General features: G+C 36.8%; 2 protein-coding genes across 6 annotated transcripts in view; both read left to right on the top strand.

Moving 5' to 3' along the window:
* The window catches only part of LOC129801718 (rhodanese domain-containing protein CG4456), an 887,636-nt gene that overhangs the window by 541,647 nt on the left and 319,757 nt on the right, over positions 1-26,232 (top strand). The gene's annotated exons all lie outside the window — the stretch shown is intronic.
* LOC129801673 (unconventional myosin ID) lies at positions 27-26,195 on the top strand. 5 transcript variants are annotated; one of them, XM_055846941.1, is made up of 10 exons: positions 31-111; positions 4,124-4,393; positions 4,449-4,631; positions 4,714-4,820; positions 8,295-8,490; positions 9,877-10,319; positions 17,180-18,153; positions 19,073-19,957; positions 20,017-20,177; positions 26,030-26,195. In XM_055846941.1, exons 3-10 carry the CDS (start codon positions 4,540-4,542, stop codon positions 26,193-26,195), a joined length of 3,024 nt encoding a protein of 1,007 aa, XP_055702916.1. In that variant the 5' UTR covers positions 31-111; positions 4,124-4,393; positions 4,449-4,539. The 5 variants fall into 5 exon arrangements, with proteins under 5 accessions (XP_055702915.1, XP_055702916.1, XP_055702919.1 ...); XM_055846942.1 differs by having other exon boundaries at positions 100-335; XM_055846940.1 differs by lacking the exon at positions 4,124-4,393 and having other exon boundaries at positions 27-111.

The following is a 26,232-nucleotide window of genomic DNA, read 5'->3' as shown; positions in this document are numbered from 1 at the left end:
AAAAAACTGTTGAAGTGGTTGAAAAACATTAGAAAAACAGTTGAAGTGTTTGACACCTCATCGTTCCGCTGGCTGAGTTCACCGGCTGTTATTTTAAACATTTCCCTCTCAGTAAGTCTAACAATTCCCACCAAACACTTTTCTGTCGTCTGAGAAAGGCTTCAGTAATCTCTGAACGCTGTAGTTCACTGTGCATAGTGGCAATTTCCCTTTCGAATGTGATGCAAAAAGTGTGCGAGTCACTTCGTCTCCAAAAGTTGATTTTTGTGTGAACAGTTCTTTTTTTTACTCTATAGCGCTTCCAGGCTATTTTTAGACTCTCTCCCTCAAATTCCGTAAGTTTCCAGTGTTCGTGCGTGAGTCAATCACGTAGTGAAGTATTTGGGGGAAAAGGAGGGATTTTTTGGGTGTTACATATTTTTTTGTTGACGTGACTCATCGTTCCGGTTACAGGTTTCAAAGGTGCGAAAAACCTGTGAAGAGTCCCTACGTGATGTGATTCCAAAATCGAAAAAGCGCGTTTTCCGATTGAAAAATCACTGTGAAATGTGAAAAAAGTTTTATGTAATAAATTTTGTTAGTTTTTGTGTCTCTGCTGTCTGCTCACAAAAATTGCTCAGGCGGTTTTGTTTGCCAACTACAGAGGAAAGAGCGGGAAAGATGGTATACACACCGCTAACGCACATCACGTATAGTGGGGATTTAAATTTTAAATGCCCTGGCTTTATAAAAATCGAATTGGTTTCTTATTGGAAGTTGTGAGTCGTCAATATAAGAGTTTGCACACTAAATTTATGTATATTTGTTCAGAAAGCGAAATAGAAAATTTTCCGATTATGTTCCGCCCATAATCTTTTAGGCCACGCCTTCTAATCCGTTTTAAGCACAATTGTTTTACCCTGCCGCCAGCAGTAAAAAGATTTTTTTTATTATTTTTGCTTTATTTTCTTTTTTTTCATTTAAACTTAAATATTTTTTGCAATTGTAACCTATCATTAGATTTACTAAATTTAATCTAAAAGTCCTCTTAAAGCGGTTAAAACCAATTATTTATTATTATTATTTTATTACTAATTATGATTAATTAATTTATTATTTAAATATATTCTTATTTTTATTATTTAGTTTGACATCATTTCAATATTGATAATATTTTACTTCTTTTAATTCTTTGTTCTGATTTGAATCCTTCTACTAAGTAAGAGAGTTACACTTTAATAAGAAATGTCGGTTGTAATGAATTATAAATGAATTTAATGCACTGACCACTAACCCACTAGGTCAATATATACTAGAAATACTGAAGATAAAAAATTCATATTTTGGAAGTAATAGTTTCTTACAGACTAATTTAATTTTGAAAAGAACAAAATTTTATTTTTTTTAATGAAGCACGGGGCGCCTCTGCCAAACGCCTATCTTAATTAATGGTTACTGAATTTAAATTATTTACATTATTTTATGGCAAAATCCATTTGTTTAGGTAACGCAACTAACTAAGGAACCAAATTGCCAACCAGAATGAAATCAGAAAAGAGAATGAGGGAAAATATTATCAAAACCGACGCGATGTGAAATTTTCCACACGTCATTTCCAGCAAAAATTTTGCATAACTTTCTGCAAAGCGAGAGAAGAACAACAAAATGTATTCCAATCCATTTCTGTTGGGGTATTTTTCTAAGCAATTGAAGGACTAAAAAAGTACTTGAAAAAAATTTTTGGCAGCAATTTCGATATTGATTGCGCCGAGATAGAATATCCATAATCTTTCAATGTCTAATGACATAATAAATAAGGATTTAAGATCTGTATTTGATAGCGGCTTCCTATGTTCCCTTCATAGATATTTTTACTATTCAAATTCCGCAGATTTTTTCACCCCCAAAATTTCCACCCCACAAGGATCACTTTCTCAACATATCTCTATGTTTCAGACGACTTCAGAGAAATGATGTTAGGCCGTCTTCAGACTAGAGGTTTAACCCATTTCTAGAAAGTCTCAAAAATCTTAAAAACAAACAATTAATTTGATTCTTTAGAATCCAATAGATTATTTGGGTTTTATAATACAATTCAAAGTCAAAATTTTATGAAAAATCTTGGTTGATAAGAAGTTGGAGAAGTTAAGCCAAGTTAAGCGTATTACGCTGTTTGTCCGTCTCTCCATCCGGCGATTACTATGCGTAGAGCCCAAACAGATAGCTATAGAGACTTGGGACCTTCGGGGGACCCCCCCTATATGACGACCTTGGGATCATTAACATGCCCCTCATTTTCCCCCTACCCCTTTCCCTCTTCAATTATTCAGAAGGGTATTGGGTCATTGAGTGTGAGTGTGATTAAACATTTCTCACTTAAAACTGATAAGAATTTTATTGAAAGGTTCTTCTACGAATTCTATCTTCGTTTCTCTTCTAAAAAATAGCCATTTTTATTTTTTAAGTAATCTCATCTATTGAATTGCCACTTCGTTTTTTGTTTTTTGATAAGGCTAAAATTTTATTAAAGCAATACCCAAAAATTTCAAAATGTTACACTTTATTCACAAAAAGATTAATAAGAAAATTGTTCACTAAATCATCTCTTAAAATGTGTGAGGACCTAAATCTGTGAACATTCTATCTTCAGTTAGAACATTGTCAGATAAAAGTTTACTCAAATGTAAAAAAAATATATATATTTTAGTTTCTCAATTAGTGATTTAGTGAATTAAACCGATCATCAAATGCTCGATGAAAAAGCATCTTTTACGATTCTGATGAAGATGAAAACATCGAATAGTTACAAATCTTTAGATAGAGTGACCAAGTAGATGAAATTTTTGATTCAGACACCGGAAAATAAATGACTGAGGCTCCGAATGTTAAAATATACCTAAGCAAAAATATCAAAATATATATATATTTTTAAATTGGATCAATGGCAGTGACTGCAACATGGCCCTTCCGTGACACTTTTAGTTAGTTAAAAAGGGCTTCCAGGATTACAATAATGAAGTTCTTTAAATTAATTTCATATTAGATAATTAGATGCTTCATATAGAATATTTTAAATTTTTGTCCCATTGCAACAATTTCAGAATAATGCCCAACGCACAATAAATTTTGTTTGTAAACATGTTTTCAAAATTTTCTATTGGAGTGAGCAAGATGACTAGATCTAGATCTCACTCACTCTCATTGCAATGTCAAAAACATGTTTACAAAATAAAAGTCATTGTGCGCTGGGCATAAATAAGAAAAAGCACTGTCGGTTGCTTTGAAAACTAAAATAGAGGGCGCTCTACAATAATAGAAATTCAGTACGATGCATCTACAAAATTTTACAAATAGTGTAGAAGTTCCAAAATAATAATAAAAAAAAAGATTAAGAGTATACATGAATTTTATAGTGAAAGATTCCATTCTTAATATGAATTCAGTGCGCATTGTTATCTTCAATCTCATAAAAGAAACTTTTATTTTTGCAAAAAATTGTGCTTTTGAATACAAATAACACTTCTAATCTTTTCAAAAAATCCGTCTTGTTAATTATATTGCTTTTTTATTGTCAACATGATCTAAATATTGAGCATTAAACGTAGCATAACAGAATCTTTTTTATCTAACAGTTTTGATCTTCGTTTGGAAAATCTATATTACCAAGATTATGTCGAATTACTTTTTTTTATATGGAAAAGTTAGATCTTTCAAATCAATTTTGTGATACTGCTGAAAGAACTGGTTGTTATTTGGGATAAAAATGGAAAAGAAGGGCAACATCACTTTATATGACGCCGCCTAAAAAAAATTACTACTTTTTAGATGCCTTGAAGAATTTACATCGTTTTCACTGTGAATAACCCTGAAATATTCTACAGAGTCTATCATCACAAATCCATAAATCTCGTTTTAGTGACTCACTTTTTTGTGCGAATACGAGAGTTTGCGCGTCATCAATTTGCTAAAATATAATATATTATATTCATAGAATATTCAAAGAAGTTCTATATTGTTGATGTATTAACAAGTTCATATGAGTTTTAATAGTTTTTAATTGTTTTTTGTATTAAAATATTCTTCTACTGGGAAATTCTACTATACAAACATTTAATTTTTCCTTGCATTTTAATATATTCGACAGACATGTGAGGACGCCTTTTTTATACAACAAAAATATTCACAATTGACCATTAAGTTACTAAGAAATCTCGTGCACCACAGTCAAGATGACTCAATCATACCGCATGAACTTGAAGACGTGCGAGAGAGTTTTCTCAGTCAAGGTGTGAACTCGCACGAGAGTGGATAGATTTTCCGGTGGTTGAGAGGAGAAAAAAAAAAGAAATCGTGTATTGATAACATTTGAAGAAAAAAGACAGACTTATCAGCAAGACTAGGAGAGATATTAAAGGTGTGTGGGCAAAGTGATCAGTTTAGTGTGATGAGTGTTTTTTTGCCTTCAATAGGTGGAACACACGAAGAAACTGCCTTCCTGATTGAGTGACTCATATTCCTGCGGAGCTCTCTTCCCCAGCTGACAAATAGCGCCCCCACACCATGGTCATCACGGAATCCCAAGTCGGGGTGCACGATCTTGTGCTCCTCGATGAGTTGACTGAGGAGAAAATCGTCGATAATCTGCGGAAAAGGTGAGATCAGATTTTTTTTTTGGTGAAACATTGTCCAAGTCGTCCAAGTCAATATAGTGGTCCCCTCTTGTTTTCCGGACAGATTCCAAGCGAATGTGATTTACACGTACATCGGTGAAGTTTGTGTCTCTGTGAATCCCTACAGGGAGATGAACATATACGGGTCGGACAACGTTAACAAGTACAAAGGTAAGTTGATTTCATTTTCAAATGCACTATCAGTTGCTTTCTTATCAGCTATGTAGATCTTTTGTGGATGCCTCTATTGAACTATATATCGAGCTAGTATATATTTGTCATTGAAAAATTATTCAGAAGTGTATTGGGTGTGATTAAACATTTCTCACTTAAAACTGATAAGAATTTTATTGAGAGGTTCTTCTACGAATTCTATCTTCGTTTCTCTTCTAAAAAATAGCCATTTTTATTTTTAGTTATCTCATCTATTGCAATTGTTACTTCATTTCTTGTTTTTTTTTTTTTTTTTTTTTTTTTTTGATATGGCTAAAACTTTATCAAAGCAACACCCAAAAATTCTTAAACGTTACACTTTAGTCACAAAAATATTAATAAGAAAATTGCTCACAAAATGAACTACACGTTGAAATTGTGGAACATAATACGTAAACTCACGGAGTGGTGTAGAGTATTGCATAATTGAAAAAGTAATGTCCTATGTTGTACGGCTTAAGCCGAGAGACGATGTAATTATAATCAAAACAATGATTAGACTGCATTCCCATCAGTTTACCACTGAGTCTGTTTAGGACATAATAAGCTAAGATTTTAAATCTAAGTTCATTGGGTTTCAGAATATGGCATATTTGTCGCGTTCTCAATTCATAGTGTAATATTCGAGAACCAAGTCGAGAACACTTATGTCCCTTATGTCAATCAGAGCAAAAGTGGGCTATTTTAGTAGTGAAATGCTCTGAGGGTTTCAAAGAAGAGGCTGAACGCTGAACCAAAATGCCAATAATCAAAATATTAAAGTTCATTATGTTCTAAGATAAAAGAATACATTTTTTATAATATTTTAACAAGAAATATCAATATTGAGCAACTTAATTGATGGTGCCGGCCAAAAACCCGAAAGCCAAAATCCCGAAAAGCCAAAATCGCCATCGCGAATTGGCTGAAATCCCGAAAAGTTAAAATCCTGAAAATCCAAAATCACGAACAGACAAAATCCTGAATGGGTCGAAACGAAATCCCGAAAAGCTAAAATACCGAAAAGTCAAAATTCCGAAAATCCAAAAAAAAAATATTTGAAGCAGATTTGGCTTCTCAGGCCAAAATCCCGAATGGGTGAAATCCCGAAGTGAGTATCGGGCCTTTTATAATAGTATGGCAAAATAATATTGTTTTCCGACTTCTTTTTTTTTATACCAGAGGTGGTCCATGAAGCTGACATTTGGATTAAATATTAGAGAATTTCTACGAGTATGAATTGCGGAACAAACCTTTTTTCTGGGGTTTTTTTTATTGAGTCAGATATTTAATACTTTTATCTTTTGCTTGCCAATAAAAAAATCCAAATATTTTTCTAATGCATTTTCTGGTCAAACCGACGCGATGAAGATATTACCATGCGCTCGTTGCCGTTTCAAGGTTGGTGATCAGCTTCCAAATTATTAATTGAATTTGAAAAGTTTCGTGTATTCGAGCTATTGGAGTGTCAAAATATTCCTTTATTAAAATTTTAAAACCTATTTTCTTATGAAGTTCGTCACCAGCGTTATGATGGAGGCGAAGATAAATTTTACTGCCTCACCCCAAATAGTGTGAACAAGAGATAAATAGGTTTAACGGGTTTAACAGTCACGGTTATCCATGGCTGTCGATCAGCCGATCTTGGAGAGAGGTCGGCGCCGATTAGCCGATTAAAATGACTGATCAGCGTCGTTCGGTCGATCCTGGAAACCGATCGGCGCCGATTAATGGATTAGGATTAGAGCGACTGATCAGTGTAGATCAGCTGATTATGGAAATTAATCGGCACCAATTAGCTTATTACAGTAACTGCTCGGCATCGATTAGTCGATCAGAGCGAATGATCGGCGTCGATCAGCCGATCATGTAGACTGATCGGTGCCGATGAAACGGTCATAGAAACTGATCAGTTAATCATAACGACTGATTAGCGCCAATCAAACGATTTTCCATTCAAAGTTTCTTCCCATACCGTACTTATTTACCCTTGATTCTAAAAAATATTTTATGACATGGTTCCAAGATTATAAGATCAATCTCTTATTGTAAAAGATGTCCTATTTTGTAAATATTTTTCGAATTGTGATATTATGACCTAAAGATTTCCTTTTTTATACATTAACGAGTTGTGCAATTCATTTTTCATTCACACTGTAACCAATATGCAAGAGAAACGAAAAGGATATTAGTTTAGTCTAATTCACTCACTTTCCATTTAGCTCACAAACGAATTGTGAATGATTTTAATTGCATCTCATAACAATTTGGGGAGCATTTCAACATTACTCATTTATGTTGGATTATATTTTGCTTATTTTACTTAGTTACAGATTTAATTTAAATTTACACGCGTGTGTTTTTTACTCAAATTAAGAATCTTATTCATCCTAAGATGAATTAGGTTTATTACTTACTTTAAAAAAAACATTGCACGTTTATCATTATTCAAAAAAAATGTAAGTACTAGGGGAAGGCGTTTAGGCTTCGCATACACTATGGCTGCTAACACTTCATATTTTTCTCATATAATAAGCGCGCTACCTTCGGATGACTCAAGCTTCAAAAAAATCATATTTTCAATATGTATTTATTGAACTTCACCCAATATATAACCCAATATATAATATAAGGGCCATAGGTCAAATCCATTAGGAAAAAAAATGAGTTTTCCGAGCAAGTTGGGAAAAGATACAAAATTTAAAAGAAAAATAAACTTTACAAAGGCGTCCTATTATTTTGGCCACCACTGTATGAAGCCTAAAAGCTTTCCCCTATAAGAAAAACATAATTATATACTGATAAAAGTGTTAAATTCAAAGAAAGTCTGATTACGTCATTTGGTACGTAACAGAAAAATGTATGTATAAAAATAAATTCAGAGTATATATGTTTTTTTCTCTTTTTCAACTGTTTTTTTTATTATTTTAACATTTTTTCATCATTTTAATTGACGCAGTCTATAGGAGAGCAATGCTAATTTTCTTTAAAACCATGACGTGAGAAATGTTTAGTAAAAAATAAACAATTTTTCTCAAAGAATATATCACTCACATGTTACAAATTACTTCTTTGTGATCTTGAAAATAGTAGTAAATAATGGATAATTTTAGCAGCACTTTCTTTAATTGAGTGGATCTGAGGAAAAGATGACAGAAAATGGCAATGATTGAGCAAAAAGAGGACTCTAAAGAAAAATATCGATGTTCTTCGACATTTTCTGCACAATTTCCCTTCAACATTGTAGTTCATTGCTTTATCAAATAGCTCATTTGTTGAGTTATTGGACAAGTTAATGGGAAATGATGTAATTTCTTAACGGTCCTCTAATCTTATCGTGTTTCTTCGAAATTTATTGTTTGTTGGAGGGGTTTTGTGGAGTGTTTTAAAACGGGGAACTTTGCACAAATGCAAGAATATTGAGAGTCATGGTTTGTTGTTGTTTTTTTTTAGGTCGGGAACTCTTTGAGAATCCCCCACATATTTTTGCTCTCGCTGATGCTGCCTATCGTGCCATAAAGCAGAAGAATAGTGACACCTGTGTTATCATTTCCGGGGAATCTGGAGCCGGAAAGACAGAAGCATCGAAAATTATTATGAAGTACATTGCAGCTATTACAAATCCTGAAAGTCAGGCCCAAATTCAGAGGTTTGTGTTTATTCCGTTCTTGCAAAAAAAAAGAAACTATAATTTTTTTTCATAATTCTCGCTATAAAAGTGCGAAAAGAATGTGTAACTAATTACAGAAAAACAAGAAAAATGAAATGGTTCAAATGAACGTATTGCAACAATTTGAAAAAGTTATTATTATTATTAAATTTTTAAGGCTTTCTTAATATCGCCTTTGGTTTTGTGTGCTCGCTGAATTCAGTGTGTTTCCTCTATTGCTTTTGTGCATGCAAAATTTTGTTTATTTTTGTTCTCATGTGAATTTAGAACTGTGTATATTTTATGGAAAGTCACTTATATTATAGTTTGTATAATATTTAGTTATTTAGGTACCGTAGTCACTGACCACCCGGTCAACCCGTCGGAACGATCAGGGGCATATTATAGTTCTTTTTGTAGTCCAACATCTTGTAAAAATTTTATTATTTTACTGTGACCCATAGGGTTACACAAGAAGGATTGTATCGATTGTATGGATTGATTCCTTGCCTAGAATATTATTTCTTGGTCCAATGTATTTTCGGCAATTGTTAAGAATATGGGGAATGTCTAAAGTTTCGTTACAAAATTCACATACAAGTGGGTTTTTACGTTCCATTTTGTATATATGCGTTATTCTTGTGTGTCCAATTCGGAGCGTTGCTATAGTGGTACTTTCATTTCTTGTAGTGTTTGGAGCTAATGAAAATCCTTTTATGCTTAGGGAGAGAGTTGCAGTAAAGCCTTGTACTTCCCTTCTTACCCACTCAGAACACTTATCCTCCTAATTTTTCAAGATGATAGACTTTATTCCATTCTTGGTTATATCAGTGCTGTGGCAGTCAAAATCCCGAAAGCCAAAATCCCGAAAGCCAAAATCCCGAATTTTTAAAATCCTGAAAAGGATGAAATTATATGGAGGAAAATGTTTAGAATAATTTCCCAAGACACAGAAGATTTTCCTTTGCCTCCAGCAAGCGGGAGTACAATCGTGGGAGTAGCTATGACACTATTAAGAATTCGGGTTTTTGGCGTTCGGGATTTTGGCTTTCGGGATTTTGACCGGGACCCATACATATCAGTGATAGAGGGGGCTTCGCCATTTGCAGCCTTCTTTGCTTCCATATCCGCCTTGTCATTACCGGGGATACCTTTGTGACTCGGTACCCAAGCAACCTTAATTCTTCCATTAGTATTAATGTTTTTAGAGCGGATCGATGAAATGAGAGGATGGAAATTTTTGTGGTTTTGGATGGCCAGAAGACAACTTAAAGAGTCTGTAAAAATAATAAATTTGCCATTTGAAGTTCTGAAAAAGTTAATTGCAGCAAATTTCACAGTGTGCGATATTTGAAATATTTTTTTTTCTTTTTTTTATCATTAAAGAGTGAGAAATGTCCTGATTCAGAGTAATTCCCTGCTAGAGTCTTTTGGGAATGCCAAGACAAATCGGAATGACAACTCAAGTCGCTTTGGGAAGTACATGGAGATTGTATTTGACTTCAAGGCAGATCCTGTTGGTGGTGTTGTGACAAAGTATCTTTTGGAAAAATCCCGTGTTATTCAGCAATTGCCTGGTGAACGAAATTTCCATTGTTTCTACCAACTTCTTAATGGTGCCAGTGACAAGGAACTCAAAGATCTCCATTTAACACGCAATCCTAGCCAATTTCACTACACGAGTCAGGGTACAGTGGATCCCACTGAAAAGGCCAACTTCAAGACCACCCTGGCTGCCCTAACATCCCTCCATTTCGGTGCTGATGAGATTCAGACCATCTGGCGACTCCTCGGAGCTATCCTCTGGCTCGGAAATGTCCAATTCAAGAGTGAGTACAGTCAATTTATTTGTTCATCTTCTTGCGCAATTGAAAACAGATAATTGATCTAATTGTTAGTAATTGGTAACCTGAGTGAGGGATTGCGCACTGTATTAGAGAGAGAATTTGGGTCGGAGAAATTCTGTGGGAGAGAACATACCATTTCAGCAACATTCTTGATTAGATAATTTCCATATGAAATGCTCTCGGAGCGGAAAGATGTGGAAAAAATTAAGTGATAGTTATTTAAAGAATTTTTTCATGAATAATTTACTTCTGCTGTGGGATTTTTATTTAAGAAATTTCATAGAGTGGACATTATGTGTAAAAGAACTACATGCAGAATTTATTATTCTGAATAACAGAGAGAGAGAGAGTGAGAACTAATAGATGTTACCAACATTTTTCCAAAATTATATTTTTTGTTATGAAATATATTGTAAGAAGTCAATGTTGATTCTCTTAGGCAGTTCCCCTTGAAAAATTGTCAGGTGCGCTTTCTTTTTAATTTGCACTGAATTATAAGACAAATATTAAACGCGAAAAATAGGCCACGCCTGTAAACTAAAAATTGAAAAAAAAAAAACTTTAAATTGTATTATTTCAAATGTTAATTTTTGTCACATTCCTAATTTAAAAAAAAAACATCCTCTTTTTACTTTTTTATAACATTGGAAGTTTTCAGATTGGGATAATGTTTAAGTAGGTGTGGCCTCTTAGTGAAGGGGCGTGGCGCTACGAGGAAATACTATATAAATGTATAGCAGAATTTAGTTCTACTTTTATATTTAATTTGGATTTGTCTATGGGTCGATTACTTCCTTTTTCCCAGGTCACACATTTGGGTCAGTTATGCACTCCCCATTCCTTCATTCTATCTTAAATCTCAAGGCGATGAACCTGGTCTAAACACACACGGAACCGCTTCATATAATGATAAATCAGCCTCGGATTTGGACTAGTGGCATTTATTGAGTAATTGTACCGACTGAATTTCCAATATTGAAACTCATTTCTGTACCAAACTCTCTTGTTTTAGGCGGTTCATTCCTAATAATGAATTGGCATTACAACTTCATTCGTTTTCTATCAAGCTGAAAATTCTTGTAGCTGGTCAGACTCGAACCCGAGACCTCACAATCGTAGATACGTGAGAAAGATTTTAAAGAAAAGTTCATAGGGGCGTGGTCTATTTTTAATAGGTGCCTCTTCGAGTGAATTCTGAAACCAAAATTTGAGAATTGAAATTTAGGTTTAGGGTTTTATCATACCACGCTCATAAATATTGGATATTAAAATTTTAATGCGCTTCTTTCAACCAAATATATACCAGCTTGTATAAGGGGCGGGCATTCAATGGATCAAGTGGTAGAGCACTCGCTCTATGATGCAAGTGTCCCGGGTTCGAATCCCCTTTAGGTCACCAGGAATTTTTCTGGCGTTAAAAGTATTCGAATTGCATCCAGTGAGCTTCACTGCACTTGATTCCACGGGGCATGGGACCGACAACCCCATCCCTGTATAAGAAAAAAAATAATAATGGATGTCCGGAACTCCCCTAGTGGGAAGGTCTGGTTCCTCTATGGGACGTTGTGCCACTTTATTATTATTTTTATTATATTATTATTGTATAAAGGGCATGAGCTACAATAACTTGTGGGTGGAGCAGTGGAGCTTATTATTTGATAAGTGCCTTCATAGTTTTTACGACCACGTCTAAAATATTAGGTGAGATTCTTAACAATCTCACCTACTATAATCCTAACAAAATTTCATGTCCTCCGATCGCGCTCAAACTTGGCCAAAATATGTTTCGCCACTTCCTGATCACGAATATATGGGGGGCTAAGTTACGTTCCCGGCCGGCCGGCCGGCCGTCCGGCCGCTCTTTGGAGCTTAATAGCTCCTAAACTAAAAAAGATATCGACTTGCGGTTTTCGGCAAAGGTTATATATCGCATGAAAATTGCAACTTGGTGCATTGACCCCCCACCCCCCACCCCTCCTTCCGCCATTTTGAAGACCCCCCTTTTTTTGCTTTCTCAATAGCTCCGCCCCTATGGCATCGATCGGGCTCAAATTTTAGTATGTTATAGCTGGGCCTTAGAGCTTTCCATCAATACCAAACTTAAGGTCCCCCGACCCCCCTGACCCGAGCTATAAGGGTCCAAAAAAAATTTCTTAAAATGGCCATAACTCCGGTTCTAATTGTCAGAATTTAAAAAATGAGGACTTTTTGGAAAGCTCTCGTGAAATGCCACTTCCTCTTCTAACATTGCAAGTTCATAAAACCACCGCTAGGGGCGCTATTATTAAAAAGAAAATTTTTAAATCTTAAAAGTTAAATAACTCAAAAATTCCTTATGCAATCGGGCTGAAATTTTAGTATGTTGTAGCCGTTGATTATACCTATCAAACAAAAAAAACCTTAAGTCGATCCATAACCCCTGACCCGAGCTATAAGGGGTCAAAGTTCGAACATTGACCGGCCTCTATCTCCGGTTCTAATTAACATATCGACCTAAATTTTACCTTTTTGGTTTCGTCTCGATGAGCACTTTCAGATGGAAGTTCAAAAGGTCACCACAGGTGGCGCTGTGATAGCGTCAAAATTCATCGAAATTCAAAGACATTTTTCTCAAAAACGGCATTGTGCAAGTTAATCAAATTTTAGTATGTTGTAGTCCAGTCTAGGACGTTTCCAAAATGGTGCGTATGTGCGCTGTGGTTTCAATAGAACCGGAGATATGAGGGGTCAAAGTTCACGAAATTCAAAAAATCATATCTCCGGTTCTATTTGACCGATTTTGATGAATGAGGGCTTAAACGAAAGATCTCACCAAATGCTACAACTTTCTAGAATATTTGAACTTCGTGGGACCAACACCAGGGGCGCCACAGTCGAAAAACCAATTTCAATATCACATAACCTCAATTATCTCGACTGTCGCTGAACCGATTTTGATGATTACTTCGACATAATTGTAGAGGACATTTGTCTCTACATTTCGTTCATACATCATTTTCCGCTCAGACTACGCTATCACTCCGATTTTGCCGTTTAAGTGTGAAAAAATTGATTTTTCCCATAATAACGCTTTGAAATCACTCAGATGCCAATTTGACTGCCTCTACTCCACCAAGACCCTTAAAATAGGGTTTTAAATGGAAAGTCCCACAAAATACAACAATTCTTTGATATAGTTGAAGTTCAACAAATGACTACTTGGGGCACTCTGGATGAAAAAACGAGTTAAGAAACAAAAAACCTCGATTATCTTGGCTTCTGAGTAATCGATGAGATCATGTTCTATGGGAAAATTATAGAGTACATTCTGGTCTACATTTCACCCACATATCACTTTTCTGTCAGTTCATCCAAATCCTTGATATTTTGGTTTAAATACAAAACTCGTATAATTTCACGAATTTGATTCAAGATAACTGAATGGCGTCTCCCTACTTCAGCATCAAATCGAATTTGCATGCACTCCGAGTTAGCTCACGTTAAGAATCTCACCTACATAAGCCGGTTAGGATTATCTGTCCCTTTCTTATTAATATTTTTCCTGTTGTTTTATTAGGTGAGATTCTTAACAATCTCACCTACTATAATCCTAACAAAATTTCATGTCGTCCGATCGACCTCAAACTTGGCCAAAATGTGTTTCAGCACTTCCTGATCACGAATATATATGTGGCTATTTTACGTTCCCGGCCGGCCGCTCTTTGGAGCTTAATAGCTCCTAAACTAAAAAAGATATTGACTTGCGGTTTTCGGCAAAGGTTATATATCGGGTGAAAATTGCAACTTGGTGTATTGACCCCCCACCCCCCACCACTCCTTCCGCCATTTTGAAGACCCCCCTTTTTTTGTTTTCTCAATAGCTCCGCCCCTATGGCATCGAGCGGGCTCAAGTTTTAGTATGTTATAGCTGGGCCTTAGAGCTTTCCATCAATACCAAACTTAAGGTACCCCGACCCCCCTGACCCGAGCTATAAGGGTCCAAAAAAAATTTCTTAAAATGGCCATAACTCCGGTTCTAATTGTCAGAATTTAAAAAGTGAGGGCTTTTTGGAAAGCTCTCGTAAAATGCCACTTCCCCTTCTAACATCGCAAGTTCATAAAACCACCGCTAGGGGCGCTATTATTAAAAAGAAAATTTTTAAATCTTATAAGTTAAATAACTCAAAAATTCCATTGTGCATCGGGCTGAAATTTTAGTATGTTGTAGCCGTTGATTATACCTATCAAACAAAAAAAACCTTAAGTCGATCCATAACCCCTGACCCGAGCTATAAGGGGTCAAAGTTCGAACATTGACCGGCCTTTATCTCCGGTTCTAACTAACATAGCGGCCTAAATTTTACCTTTTTGGTTTCGTCTCGATGAGCACTTTCAGATGGAAATTCAAAAAGTCACCACAGGTGGCGCTGTGATAGCGTCAAAATTCATCGAAATTCAAAGTCACTTTTCTCAAAAACGGCATTGTGCAAGTTAATGAAATTTTAGTATGTTGTAGTCCAGTCTAGGACGTTTCCAAAATGGTGCGTATGTGCGCTGTGGTTTTAATAGAACCGGAGATATGAGGGGTCAAAGTTCACGAAATTCAAAAAATCATATCTCCGGTTCTATGTGACCGATTTTGATGAATGTGGGCTTAAACGAAAGATCTCACCAAATGCTACAACTTTCTAGAATATTTGAACTTCGTGGGACCAACACCAGGGGCGCCACAGTCGAAAAACCAACTTCAATATCACATAACCTCAATTATCTCGACTGTCGCCGAACCGATTTTGATGATTACTTCGACATAATTGTAGAGCACATTTGTCTCTACATTTCGTCCATATATCATTTTCCACTCAGACTACGCTATCACTCCGATTTTGCCGTTTAAGTGTGAAAAAATTGATTTTTCCCATAATAACGCTTTGAAATCACTCAGATGCCAATTTGACAGCCTCTACTCCACAAAGACACTTAAAATATGGTTTTAAATGGAAAGTCCCACAAAATACAACAATTCTTTGATATAGTTGAAGTTCAACAAATCACTACTTGGGGCACTCTGGATGAAAAAACAAGTTAAGAAACAAAAAACCTCGCTTATCTTGGCTTCTGAGTAATCGATGAGATCATGTTCTATAGGAAAATTATAGAGTACATTCTGGTCTACATTTCACCCACATATCACTTTTCTGTCAGTTCATCCAAATCCTTGATATTTTGGTTTAAATACAAAATTTGTATAATTTCACGAATTTGATTCAAGATAACTGAATGGCGTCTCCCTACTTCAGCATCAAATCGAATTTGCATGCACTCCGAGTTAGCTCACGTTAAGAATCTCACCTACATAAGCCGGTTAGGATTATCTGTCCCTTTTGTTCGAAGTCCACAGAGAGAGCAGAATAATCTTTTAATTTTGTGATATACAATTATTATCTGATATATAATGATATATCGACTTCTGATTTTTTACCCCTTAATGGTGTCTACACATTGGAAGCAATTTTCGTCAAAAATTGCCTTTAAAAAAAAAAAAAAAAAAAACTGACGTTTCTGCCTACAAGCCAAGGGGAAATTTTCTTTAAAAAGGCATTTTTTAAAGAAATTGCTCCTAGTGTATAGACTATAGAGGCCATAAGGGGTTACGTGGATCAAAATAGACAAAAACAAAAAGCATATCTTTCTCTATTTTTTTTCAACGTAATATTTTTTTCTTTAATTCAAAAATGTAAAATTCAGAATATTTAATTCATAAAGGTCTTGGAATTCTTGACACACCTGAGGGCAAATTTTTGAAACTCCTCACTCGCACCCGTCACTTTTTAATGGCCGGGAGAGGTCGACTTGCATACCCCGCAGATTCTTGAGTACTTGTAACGATTACTTTATTTATGTTATAAAGAAGTCGTTACTGAAGGATTTAAATCTGCGGGGTGTGCGAGTGGATTTCTCTCGGCCACTAAAGAGCTAACAGGTGCGAGTGATAAAAATTGGCCCTCTGAACTGATGATCAAACCAATCGCTTATGAACAGATAACTAATTTTTATCCGATATTCAATTATAATACACCTAAGGTACATTAAGATTTACAAATTGGTTCAAATTGATTGTGAACCGGTTATGAACCGATAAGCAGTTTTTGTCCGAAAATCAATTCTATTATTCTTAAACGATTTTATCGGATATTTTTAGTGATTTTATGAATTAGTTCAAATCAAATTAGAACCGGTTAACGGTAAATGATGCGAAAGTACTTTTGAAGTATAGAATCCAAGTCACGAGTTCGGGCACTTTGCCTTTGCAAAGCCTGGGTCGATTTATCAGCTCTTTTTTGTTATAGAAGACAACAAAATTGTAGAATCAATTAAGCCATATTTTAATCAAAGAAGTATACTTAAAAAAAGGATTAATTTAAACAACGTGCAGTATTTATCAATAAATTATACATATTGTTACTGATGAATTACCTCACTCTGTTAATGTAACGTTTTTTATTAATTAGACTGAAATTTTGCATGTAATTTTGTAATAATTCGAAACGTCTGCTTTTATGGCTTTTAATAAGCTTGAGTGCATTCCTTGAAGTCCCTCAAGCTCGGAAAGAGTGACAAAATAAGCAAGAGCTTAACGTAATCACATTCATGGTGCCTTTATCCAGTTCATAAACTCTGCGCTTATTCGGGAGTTTTATTCACATTTTCACGCACTACCTGTTTATCTTCCCACGAGAATGCTTCAATTAAGTCTCCTTCTATTTCTCTCTCTTACTCCCATGCATAGGATGTGGGCGAAGATTGGTGTGTGAGCTCTGATTCAGTGAACACACCACTTCAACTTTATTAATCATTTGCAGGTGAAGACGACAAGCTTGAAGTGGCGAACCAGAACGCCCTGAAGAATGTGTCATCACTCCTGCGCGTCACAGAGAGCGATCTCCGGCATGCGCTCACGAGTCGAGTGATAGCAGCCCGAGGGGATGTAATGGTAAAGACTCACAATGTCTCTCAAGCTGAATTTGGACGAGACGCTCTGGCCAAATCAATTTATGAGCGTCTATTTGATTGGATCATTGAACACATCAATCGGGGCATTGCGACGCCAGGAGATAAAAATTTACAGAGGTACTTCAGAGAAATTGGTGTCTTAGATATTTATGGATTTGAGGTGTTTGACACCAATAGTTTTGAGCAGTTTTGCATTAACTACTGCAATGAGAAATTGCAGCAGTTGTTTATTGAGTTAGTGTTGCAGCAGGAACAGGAAGAGTATCGCCGGGAAGGGATTGAATGGACGGCAATTGAGTATTTTAACAATCAGATTATTTGTGATCTCGTGGAGAAGCCACACACGGGTATCATTGCAACGATGGATGAAGCTTGCCTGAATGTTGGAAAGATCAATGATGAAATCCTTTTGGAGGCCATGGATAAGAAATTGGCCGCACATCCGCACTACAGCAGTCGACAACTGAAACCGATGGACAAGGAGCTCCATCACAAGAAAGACTTCAGAATTGTACATTTTGCAGGGGATGTTGTTTACAACATTGATGGATTTTTGGAGAAAAATAAGGATACGCTATTTCAGGATTTCAAAAGACTCCTCTATAGCTCTAAGGATCAGCTACTGAGTCAAATGTGGCCAGAGGGTGCTCAGGATATCTCAAAGATCACCAAGAGACCTCTGACTGCTGGAACACTGTTTCAGCGTTCCATGCAGGAACTTGTGAAGCAGCTTAAGACTAAGGAGCCATTCTATCTTCGATGCATAAAACCCAATGACATCAAGGCCCCATCAAAGTTTGACACGGATCGTGTAACTCATCAGGTAACATCAAATTGAAAAAAAAAACGTTTATTAATCGAAACTAATTTTATTAACTTCGTTAATTCGATTTGTGGAAGAACGTTTTGCAGCTTCGGTTGACCAATGTATCGTTCCACTTGAATTTTTCTTGTATTTCTTAATAAATTTGACCCATGCGTGTTTTCAGAGTCAGACTCATTAAGTAAATAGGAAAAAAAAATGAAAGGTACAAGGTTTCCGTCAACTAAAGCTTCAAAACCTCCTACATTACTTTGCTACTATTCAATTTTCCGAAAAATAGGGTTTTGTTAATTCGTTTGATGTAACTTAGAAGTCAAACGGTTAGAGATAGCGAATTATGATATTAGAGACTCCTACACAACACGACCTTCGCATAATTACCATAACTTTCATTTTTCTTCTTACCTTTCTTTTGGATTTTGTTTAGAGATGGAAATATTGTCCATATACGAAAATGCCCTTTGATAATTCCTTATAACGGGTTTGAAAGTCAAATGTCAAAAATACTCTACAGTGCTTGTTCTTCAATCGATTTGGATAATTTTGGATTTATTGTAAGGGTCTTGTAATTCCTAAAAAGTCTGAATTGACTTTGGCAAACTCATGAAAGCCGTGATTTTTCTTTTTAGGCAGGGTACAATAGGGTAATTTGGAACTCAATTGGAATTTTGAGATTTCCTCAGTCAAAGTTTAATGAATTCGAAGACCTTTCCAATAAAATCAAACTTGTCTAAATCGGTTGAGAAATAAGCGCTCTAGAACTTTTTTTAACAATTGACCTTAAAAACCCTTATTAGGAATTTTCAAAGGGCATTTTGTGAGGCATTTTCTTATATACCTTCTTCTTATGATTGTAATTCTCACCGATGCCATTCAAATCTATTTCACATTGAATATGTATAAAAATTCTTGTCCACAGGTGAGATACCTTGGACTTTTGGAGAACGTTCGGGTTCGACGGGCGGGATTTGCCCATCGTCAAACTTATGAGAAGTTCCTGGCACGCTACAAGATGATTTCTCAATACACATGGCCTAATTACCGAGGTGCTGGGGCCAAGGAGGGAGTTCAGGTGTTGGTTAAGGACAAGTGTTTCCATCACGATGTCAAGTATGGTCGCTCTAAGATTTTCATTCGCAATCCTGGGACAGTTTTTGATCTAGAACGGCACCGAAATCAAATGATTCCGCATATTGTGACATTGATTCAGAAGCACGTCCGGGGATGGCTTTGTCGTCAGAAGTACAAGAAAATGGTGGCTGCTTTGACCATTATTCGATACTACAGGAATTATCGGCTCAGAATGTACATTGAGCGTCTGGCCAAGTTGTTCAGAAATGCCAGAAATATGCCGGACTATGGAAAGAGTATTCAGTGGCCGAGTGAGAGGCTAGTACATCGCGATGCCAGGAAAATCCTTCAGGATATCTTCAGCAAGTGGCGATGCTTTATGATTCTAAGGCGATATCCAAGATCAGAGTGGCCAACACTTCGATTGCAAATCATTGCAGCCCATGCTTTGGGTAGGAAGAGACCTCATTTGGGGCTCAATCGCAAGTGGCAGGGCAATTACCTTTCAATAGCTTCTGAGAATACGCAGTACAATGCCTTCAATGCAAGTGCTAGGACAATGATGAATACGGACAATTTCAAGAGTATCCTCTTCTCTGGATTTGTCAAGAAATTCAACAGATTCAACAAGACAGCTGATCGTGCCATCATCATCACCGAAAATACCATTTATAAGTTAGATGACGCTAGAGGGAAGTTCCGCAACATGAAGAGATCCATTGCCATTCGGGATGTGAGTATTTTAAACGAAAAGGATTTTTCCTCTTGCTAATATGGAATTAATTTTTTCAGCTCACGGGACTCAGTGTAAGTCCAGACAGGGATCAGTTAATAGTATTCCATTCACCGGACAATAATGATCTCGTTGTGGCACTCCAGGGAGAGAATGGGGCTCTATTGCATGAGGATAGAGTGGGAGAAGTCGTGGGAAATGTCTGCAAAAGATATTATGAGTAAGTACTTGTTGAAGTATTTTATTGATTTTTCAGATAATTTTCTGGAGATTTCACTTAGAATTAGGGGAGAACAGAAAATAGATTGCACTAGGATTACTTTTGAAAAACCAGTGATAAGACCATATAAGATTGTTGTAGGTGAGATTTTAACGTGAACAAACTCGGAGTGCAAAGTCAATTTAGGGCTGAATTTGGAGCAGATATAATAAATAAGTGCTTGTGTACTGTCACAACGTTATTATTGGGAACTATTCAATTTTTCCACACTAAAACGATGAGTAAATTGAACTGCAACATTTGAAAGTGCTGTATTTTTTTTTCATTTGAAAATGAAATTTATTAAGGCAAGCGAGATAAAGTGACAAATTACTCAAATTTTGACAGTCTTGGAATGGATTATTATAGCCCTGTCTTGATCAGTGAACTCATCGTACGGTGCCCGAAGTTGCGCTTCCGGAATGTGATCCCATCCAAGACGAAGGCCTTGAGCAGATCCACTGACTGGTATTTTTTTAATCCTGACTTTGGTGAACAAAGGGACTCATTTGAGAAAAGTCGAGAGAATTTTCGTTCAAACAACAAAAAAAACATGGTTTTGGAGGGGTTAGGGGTGGGGGAAAATCATATAATTGATTCTTGGCGTTCGGAGGCAAGATACTGAATTTGATTCAGCCACCTTGTCCTAGGTCTGCCTGCTGGAACGCCTTGGGATCGAACCCGAACATGTTCCTGAAGTGGCGGAGAAGCTAATAGCGTGGGCCACTAATTTGGATGTCATGGGCCCGTGACCACAATAGAGATAAGTGGTTGAAAATGATGATCGATGATTCTTTGGTTGACTTATGAGGGGGGTCTTCCGAAGATCGGAAGCTCCTATTTCTTACCGTTTGGCCTGAAGATGAGTAACAAATTTACAAATAGAAAAATAGAGTATTTAAAAGGGGTGGCAAAGCGTCCCAGGCTTTGCGAAATGCTCGACCTCGCGACTTAGATGCTATACCGCAAAAGTACTTTCGCATCATTTACCATTTAACGGTGCACAACCGATTTAAATCGATTCATAACTCACTCAATAGATTCCACAAAATAGTTTAAAGTGCTATAAAAATTATATTTGAACAAAAATTATTATCGGTTATGAACCGGTTCATTACCGATTCAAAACCAATTGGAACCGGTTTAGTTTGGTCGGAAATTCCAAGACCTTTCCAACAAGCTCAAACACGAGCCCATTCACTTTATAAATGCGCTCTCTAGTGTCTTTAACCTTTCACTTTGAAAACCCGTTATTAGGAATGATTCAACGGTATTTTCGTATATGGACGATATGTCCGCTTGGGTAATCTCTAAAGCATATCCAAAAATGAAAAAAAAATCGCACAACGCGTTTTCGAGCAATCCCCAAAAAACACGGTTTTCCTCAGTGTGGGGGAAAATGAGGGACATGTTAACTCTTTCGTCTCTTTTGGGACTCTGAGTACCCAAAGCAGCATATGCATTTTCTATGAAAAACAATGTTTTTTAATTATTCAGAAGTGATAAAAATCCTATTCTTGTGAATGATTACAAACTATAAGGATGTCCAAATGTAAAATATTTTTTGTAGGACCTCAATTAATTCCTGAGCTTAGATATTTTTGATTAAAAAATTGTGAAATTGGCTTGCAGCATATGCTGCGGTCCGGAAAGAGTTAACGATCTTTCGGTCGACTTATGGGGGGGGGGGGTTCCCCCGAAAGTGCCAAGTCGCTATCTCTAACCGTTGGGCCTCTAGAGCTGGCGACAGCCGGACGGACAAACAACGTGACGCCAAAAAAACTCGAAACTTCAGATTTCCAAAATTCTAACAAAATACGACTCCTTTAAGGTAAGGAGTCGCAATATATATATATATATATATATATATATATATATATATATATATATATATATATATATATATATAACTCAAAATCGAGGGATTATATCTACTACTCTCTCCGTGGAGTTCGAGCAGTAAAAAGTGGTCAGTTTGGAGAGAATGGAAGGGCTGGAAAAAAAAGTCTGGAAATATTGTATTTTTCATGGGGATCACTGAAGACCAGAACTTGACATTTTTTACCATTTAAGTTCCAGGATGGCGACTAGCTGACTGCTATATGTAACTGCTCATTCTTTGGGTTCGAGCGAGCAGTAAAAATGGTGGTCCTTGACTTCCAGTGGTCTTTCAAATGTCCAAATTAACGTATGACCTGGGTAGACACAACCATTTTGTTTGTTCACAGATTACTTACTTACTTACTTAACCGGCGCTACAACCAATTACTGGTCTTGGCCTGACTCAGTCAGGAGCCGTCGCCACTCGAACCTGTTATGCGCCACTGTTCTCCAATTCCGCACCCCTAATAAGCTGGCGTCCTGGTCCACGCCGTCGGTCCATCTGAGACTGGGTAGGCCTCATCTCCTCGAAGCATAGAGTCCGCCCCTAAAGACTTTCCAGGCTGGGTCGTCCTCATCCTTGCGAACCAGATGACCAGCCCACCGGAGTCTATAGAGTCGTAGTATCCTCCTCTTAAACGCGGCTAAGAGTTCGCAATTCTGTTTGGTGAGGACCCACGTCTCAGACGAATACGTGAGGATTGGCAGGATCATAGTCCTATACAGCAGTAGCTTAGTCTTTATGCTTAAGGTTCTGGACCGGAAAACTCTTGATAGAGTGAAATAGGCCTTGTTGGCTTTCAGCAGCCGTGCTGGGACTTCTGTTGAGATGTTGTTGTCGGCTGTGATTGTTGACCCAAGGTACACGAAGGAGTTGACAACTTCAAAGTTGTAGTCCCCCACCGGAAACCCTGCTTGACCGATGCTCTCCGTGTATGTTGCCGGAGTTGCTTCTGACGAGGCCACCATGTACTTTGTTTTGCCTTCGTTTATCTGTAGCCCCAGATTTCGTGCCGCATGTTCAATCTGGATGAAGGCCTCTTGTACAGCTCTGGGATTCCGCCCCATAATGTCAATATCGTCAGTATAGGCTAGGAGCTGCGTGGACTTATTGAGTATGACCCCCCTCATGCTCACGCCGGAGTCATGGATCGCAATTGGATAATTTTGCCAATCAGAGAAGCTGATATTTGGCAACTTTTCTCTAAAACCCAAAATAGACACAGGGATCGACTTAGGGATCAGCCCGAAAAATGAGGATTAATGTCGATACACTCACGGATAAGCCCAAAATTTGGAGGATCAGGCTGATCTTCTAAATTCAGGAGGTCTAGTGAAATTACGAGGATTAGGCGACATCAGCGCCAGTGGTGTAAATACTTCACTTTGGGTGTTTTTAGGCCCTTTTCGTAATGTCAATTGGGTGTGGAGAGTAATACGCAATGTCACAAAATCTTAAAATGCACTAAGATTAGAGTAATGGGAAGGTCAGAGTGCACCTTCCTGTACGAAAAATCCATTGATAATGCATACTTAATTAGTCCTTCAGCAACCAAAGTGTGGAGATTTAATAGAAATTTATGCTGGAAACGCTAATCCTTGATCCTAAATCCTCAGTGTGTTATAGTTTGGGCTGATCCTTTACCGCCAAATTTTTCGATCTGAGTATTCTCGAGGATCAGCCTGTGTCTATTTTCGGCATTACTGAAAATTGTTTCACCGTGTAGGTTTTCGGTCATGATAGGCCTAGAGGGCCTGAAACCTGGGTACAGAGGGGGAAGGGCGGGGATAAAAAAGGACATTTAGATTGGAGTCATCACTTAGGTACGTTTAAAACCTTTGAAAACCTGAATGTGATTAAATCCTTTGAGTTTGCAAGTCTCTAGCTATTTGTTATGTAGTAAATATTTAAGCTCAAAAATGGCGAATTTTCAAATTCTCAAATTTATAATTGATTTTATTTATTTTTTATACTTACAATTTTTTTAAGCAAAATCCTTTTGGCAATAAAAACTACAATACTCATACGCAATATTTTTCATTAAAGCGAAAAATATTATTCATTGGTATTTTCAGAAAAATTACTTAAATTTTTGGGCCCCTTTTTGTCTCTATCGTTCATAAGCACAAAATACACCGAATCAGATTCTGTTGGACTTTCCAAGGTTAGATGTAAGACTTATCATTGATTATGTTTCTCAGTTTAATTTTCATTGTTGATTTTCAGTCTGTAAAAATTGTCTCGTCGTTAAAGGGTTAACAAACCTGGATATCATAATCAAAGGTCCAGTCAGCTTGCGCTCGAGACACAGTGCTAATAGGTCTCTAACCTAGAGGCTAGAGAATGCAGCACTGCAACACGGTTGTCTCTGCCTTCCACAAATTGCGGACACCTGAAGAGGACATGGTGGCTGTCCTCATATACATTACATCGCTCATATAGTAAATGATCGACTATGTTTATCTTGTGTAAATGTAGTCTTAATCCGGTTCAAAATCAATCGACTTAATATAACAATAGTCTCTCTATTCTGTTTCTGTAATCATTCTAACCATGGTTGTACATTACAATCTGATACGACTGAATTACAATATCTGCCGACTTCGTCCTCGTGCTACACCATTTTCAATTGACTTACACATTCCCATCTAGCAACGACGAACCAATCTTCTGTTCTTGTCATTTCATCTTGGACAACTGAGGAACACCCTCCTTGCCTCGCAGCTTCATCAGCCAGATCGCTACCAATTAGTCCTTAATGAGATGGGACTTTTAAATGTCCTTTACGCCGAAGTAATCGTCAAGATCTGTTAAGCGGGTGTTAAGATAATTGTGGTTATGGGTTATGGAAAATGGTTTTTGTACTGTGGCGCCCCTATTGTCGGTCATATGAAGTTCAAATGTTCTAAAAAGTTGTAATATGTTGTGAGACCTTTCGTCACCATACTTATTGAATTTCGTTTGGAACCCGTATCACCGCTTCCAGTTGAAACGTCAGTGAATCCCTTTCACTTTTTGGAAACTTCATAGCCTTAAAAATACAACGCTTTAAATTTTAGTCAAATTGCATTATGGAACATCATTTTTTTAGGTCAAAGTTTTAATTAAAACGGAAGATAGATGCCGGTCAATTTTTCAATTTTGACCCCTTGGATAAGGGATATCCAAGGAACTTATTGCTTTTTATTCCTGATATAAAAGTGCAGCTATAACATACTAAAATTTCAGCCCGATCATGCCGTAGCACCACAACTAATTAGATAATTTTCTTTTTAATAATAACCGTTCCTAGTGCTCTTATTACGAATTTTCAATTTTAGAAGAAGATCTGGCATTACACGAGATCTTCTAAAACGCCCTTATTCTTCTGTGAACTTAATTCTGACAAATTTAATCGGATCTATGACTATTTTCAGTTTAAAAAAAACTATTCGGAGGATATGCGATATTATTAAGACTATAGTACGTGAGATTTTGAAGAATCTCAGCTAATTGGGGTTTTTAGATGAGTAAAAACAATGGGAGTTTCATATGATTACTGCGGTCTCAAAATGCTGACTAGAAAATGATTGAATTTGAATTTATTTCATCTCATTCTTGATCTTTCCCGCCCCCCATGTGTCCACCGCAGTCTTAGCGTTGATTCCTACCTCCAGGACTAAACGGTGGAAATGTCCTTTCTCTGGTTGTATGTTACGGTTTTACAATATGTTTTACATTTCATTGGGGATAGGCCAGTCAAAAAGAGAGAGAGCAAGATTGCCAAGCTAATCTAGTCAGCTGTATGGTAAATTAATTTCAGCCCAATTTCATAACTTCTCATAACCATCACTACTGGTTTATTTGAAATTATTTGAAAGTATTTTACAGTTCTAAATTGATGAGAATATAGAATCATTCTGCAATTTTATCCTTTCCTGTCTCATTCCAGTCTTCACCGCAACGACCTGAAAGTATACGTTGAGACATCGATATCGTGCCAGTTGGGCAAGAAGGCCCGCAAATTGAACGTAGAAGTTGTGTCAGCCACAAATCTACCCGCATTCAGAAATGCCGGAAACCTCGTGACATTCGAAGTGCCTCCAATATCCAACTAAAGGACAGTGCTTCAAGTGCTTTCTTCAAATGCGTGCT

The sequence above is a fragment of the Phlebotomus papatasi genome, chromosome 2 (assembly GCF_024763615.1).
Source record: "Phlebotomus papatasi isolate M1 chromosome 2, Ppap_2.1, whole genome shotgun sequence".
NCBI classification, from domain to species: domain Eukaryota; kingdom Metazoa; phylum Arthropoda; class Insecta; order Diptera; family Psychodidae; genus Phlebotomus; species Phlebotomus papatasi.
The sequence above is the reverse complement of the archived record's forward strand: the minus strand, read 5'-3'. Positions and strand labels throughout refer to the sequence as shown.